This window comes from Austrofundulus limnaeus, unplaced genomic scaffold, assembly GCF_001266775.1.
Source record: "Austrofundulus limnaeus strain Quisiro unplaced genomic scaffold, Austrofundulus_limnaeus-1.0 Scaffold574, whole genome shotgun sequence".
In the NCBI taxonomy this organism is placed as follows: Eukaryota; Metazoa; Chordata; class Actinopteri; order Cyprinodontiformes; family Rivulidae; genus Austrofundulus; species Austrofundulus limnaeus.
In genome coordinates this window covers 85,617-89,355 of record NW_013952976.1, presented here as the reverse complement: position 1 = coordinate 89,355, position 3,739 = coordinate 85,617, and the positions used below count along the sequence as shown (strand labels likewise).

At 47.6% G+C, this 3,739-nt stretch overlaps 1 protein-coding gene across 1 annotated transcript in view; it reads right to left on the bottom strand.

Annotated features, from left to right (window-relative positions):
- Positions 1–3,739, bottom strand: part of usp34 (ubiquitin specific peptidase 34) — a gene marked incomplete in the record, with an annotated part of 159,254 nt that overhangs the window by 70,199 nt on the left and 85,316 nt on the right. Inside the window, 3 exon segments of the mRNA XM_014026634.1 lie at positions 89–235; positions 2,177–2,242; positions 2,345–2,508. Of these exon segments, the coding sequence (XP_013882088.1) occupies positions 89–235; positions 2,177–2,242; positions 2,345–2,508 (377 nt within the window).

Sequence of the window (3,739 nt, the reverse complement as noted above, 5' to 3'; positions counted from 1 at the left end):
ATATTATAAAGCACAGTGTAAAGCACAGTTTTGTACACATCAGATTAACCTGAACCGTATATACAGTGTGACATTGAGAAGAGTTTACCAGGTCCTGGGACATCTCTTCTATCTTAGTGATAAGGTCTGTGAAAAACTCAGTCATGTCTTTCTGTTCACCAGTGTTGAGAGGCTGTTTGTCCATTGTATAGGTTTTACAAAATGGTCGAGGGTTGTATGTCTTCCGCTCACTCTCCTGAACAGACATAAAGAAAGAAATGGCAACAGAAATACAAATGTCAGCCACAAAAGGACACAGGACTTGTTATATCACTTCTGACATACAGCTAATGGACAGCAGTTTGCTTTTTACAGCTACAAACATAGATCTAGTCCACACAGTTGTTTATGTAATTACTCCCAACAAAGACCACTGAATCGCACTAGACACTAAATCAAATCAACTTTATTTATAAAGCGCTTTAAAACAGTGGCCGCTGACACAAAGTGCTGTACATGAGGGGCCAAAAACAATAAAACAAATCAACACTAAAAACACAARGTAAGACTGAGTCACTGGCACATTAGACATCAAACCATCCCTCCGTGTGTGTGACCAGTTGCTCTTGGGATGGAGCCARTCAGGGACAGGGAGGCACTTTTGGTGGGTTGCCAGAACCAGAGTATAGTCTGATTCAGGTAACAGGGAAATCTGCACTGGATAAACAAGCTGTTGTAGGAAGGAAAACCAATAAATGAACTAAACACATTCTTCAAAACAATTAGCTCAGAAATATGCTCATCTTCCTCCTCTCCTGCCCCCAGCCATTCGGTGCACTGGACGCATTAGCTTATCCTTGGCCAAGGGTCCTGCTCAACAATTTTCCACCACTTCCATTGATTTGGCGCACTCTTTAGAAAGTTCTCAGGGAGAGCAACAGGTTATTGCTGGTGGCTCCGAATTGGCCAGCACAACAATGGTTCCGACTTCTACAGAGTCTGTGCTGCCACGTCCCGTGGTGTCTTCCAACCAGGAGGGACCTGCTGTCTCAGTTGGGGGTGGGGGTGGGGGGGCAGATAAAGCACCTGAGTCCTCAATGTTTCCRGCTGTGGGTGTGGCTGCTGGAGGGCTTGGGCTACAACTAACTGGGTACTCTGATTCTGACAGATACACAATTTTAAGCACGAGGGCGCAGTCTACTCGACAACAGTATGCAAACAGGTGGCATCTGCTCTCCCATTGGTGTTCAGCCCGTAATGTGGATCTGGTTTCCTGTACAGTAACTGATCCTGGAGTTCCTCCTGTCTCTCCTTGATAAGGGCCGCTCTCCCTCAATGCTTAAAGTGTATGTGGGGTAGGGTTGGGCATAATCGTATCATGTGCAATTAATCGTCAGAAAAATATTAATCGATTATTTTTTGGCACTTGATGATTAATACAATTAATGCCACCAGGCAGAGTCTGCTCGGTGCGCCTCTCCGCTTCAAATATGATGCATATAAAAAAAAGTTCTGGCCGTTTGAACCCCTGACCATGGCTCCTGATTGCCACGGTCGGAGCGCTGTCAGGGGGTGGCTGTCGRGGTTTGGCGGGCGGTCGGCCGGGTGCGGGGGTGGTCGGGGGTATGGCCTCCCCGCGGCGGCGGCGGCGGGGGGTGGGGGAGGTGTCGGACCTTGGATGTTGGCTCCTCTCCACCCCATATAGAATGGGTCTACTTCCCGGGTTTGGATATGGACTGCCCCCTGCGGGGGGGCGGGAACATGTCTTGAACCTGGGGGGGATAGTGTATGTATCGGGAGCGTGATTGGATTGTGTTGTTATTGTATGTCTTTGAGTGAATGGTTCTATGAATCCCGGACGACGAAGATTCCGAAGGAGCAAAGCCTCGGATGTTACCAGCCTATATTGCTTCAAGTTATCCATCCGACGAATCACAGCTGTGACTTTTTGATATTATTTACTCAAATGGTGCATGCGGGAAGGGAACATTCAGTGCTTTCAGCACCGCCCTCTGGCGGTCATCCGGGATTCATAGAACCGTAGTTACATGTTGTACATAACTTTCATTTTATGGGAAACATTTCCCACTTTTACCAAGCAGAAAAAGGAAGCTTGCTGTAAAACTTAAAAGAGATAAACTTGGATTATGAGATATTCTGTAATAAGCTGAACACACTTTATGAATGTAAAACTTACCATGAGATATGTGAACATCTTCTGCAGCTCCAGAAGTGTGGTTTTGTGTTTGATCTCTTCAGAGTACTGCAAACACACATTGACACAGTGGATGAGGACTTGCTCTTTGATTTAAATATGTTTATTTCCTGACACGCTTTGAGTGCTTTCTGAGCTGTAGTTAATGACCTTAGCTGTGAAGACAGCCTGCCGGGCCTCCGGGATCATGTAGAGCTGCTGGATGGTAGAAGCTAGGTAGCAGGTTGCACCCAAGTTGGTCAGACCCACAAAGCGGCACTCAGCCCTGACATCATCGTGGGGCCAGTAGTCCCACTTGTACGGAGCATGAGAGGCTGGAAAACAACATTAAAGGAAAATTTGGGTGTTCGTTAGCTTCTCTAGTGCATCATGTGGCAGTTTTACCCCCCTAGATCTCTCTGTTTGTGAAGCATGAAGATTTTCTTATGTATCATTCTGAAACTTCTTGATGATCTTTTAGTGAATAATCAGAGGTACTTCAAAATGTCCTAGTTTGAGATTTAAAAAATCAATGTACGATTAATTGTCAAATAATGGTTTATTAGATTAAAATTGGAGTCCTCCCAGAAGAGCTGGAGGAGGTGGCCGGGGAAGAAAGGTCTGGGCTTCCCCGCTCAAGCTGGTGCCCCCYGACCCGACTTCGGATAAAGCAAAAGATACTGGTTGGATGGATGGTTTAAAATCCGTATCATTTCATTACCTTATATTGGTCACTTCAATGGACCATAAGGATATGCTTGTTAGGTCCCTGTATGGCCGGTGCCAGAGCTTGGTCCGCATTGTCAGTAGTAAGTCGGACTCGTTTCCGGTGAGAGTTGGACTCCTCCAAGGTTGCCCTTTGTCATCGATTCTGTTCATAACTTTTATGGACAGAAATTCTAGGTGCAGCCGCTGTGTTGAGGGAATCCGTTATGGTGACCATAGGATCGCATCTCTGCTTTTTGCGGATGATGTGGTCCTATTGGCTTCATCAGATCGTGATCTCCAGCTCTCACTGGAGCCGTTTGCAGCCGAGTGTGAAGCGGCCAGGATGAGGATCAGTACCTCCAAATACGAGACTATGGTCTTGTGCCAGAAAAGGGTAGATTGCCTTCTTCGGGTTGGGCAGGAGGTCCTGCCCCAAGTGGAGGAGTATCTCGGGGTCTTGTTCACTAATGAGGGAAGAATGGAGCGGCAGATCGACAGGCAGATTGGTGCTGCGTCTGCAGTGATGCGGGCGCTGTACCAGTCTGTTGTGGTGAAGAGAGCTGAGCCAGAAGGCAAAGCTCTCGGTTTACCGGTTGGTCTACATTCCTATCCTCATCTATGGTCACGAGCTTTGGGTAGTGACCGAAAGAGCGAGATCACGGAGACAAGCGGCCGAAATGAGTTTCTTCCGCAGGGTGTCTGGGTTCTCCCTCAGAGATAAGGTGAGAAGCTCAGTCATCCAGGAGGGACTCAGAGTAGAGCCACTGCTCCTCCATGTCGAGAGGAGCCAGTTGAGGTGGCTCGGGCATCTGGTTAGGATGCCTCCTGGATGCCTCCCTGGTGAGGTGTTCCGGGCAC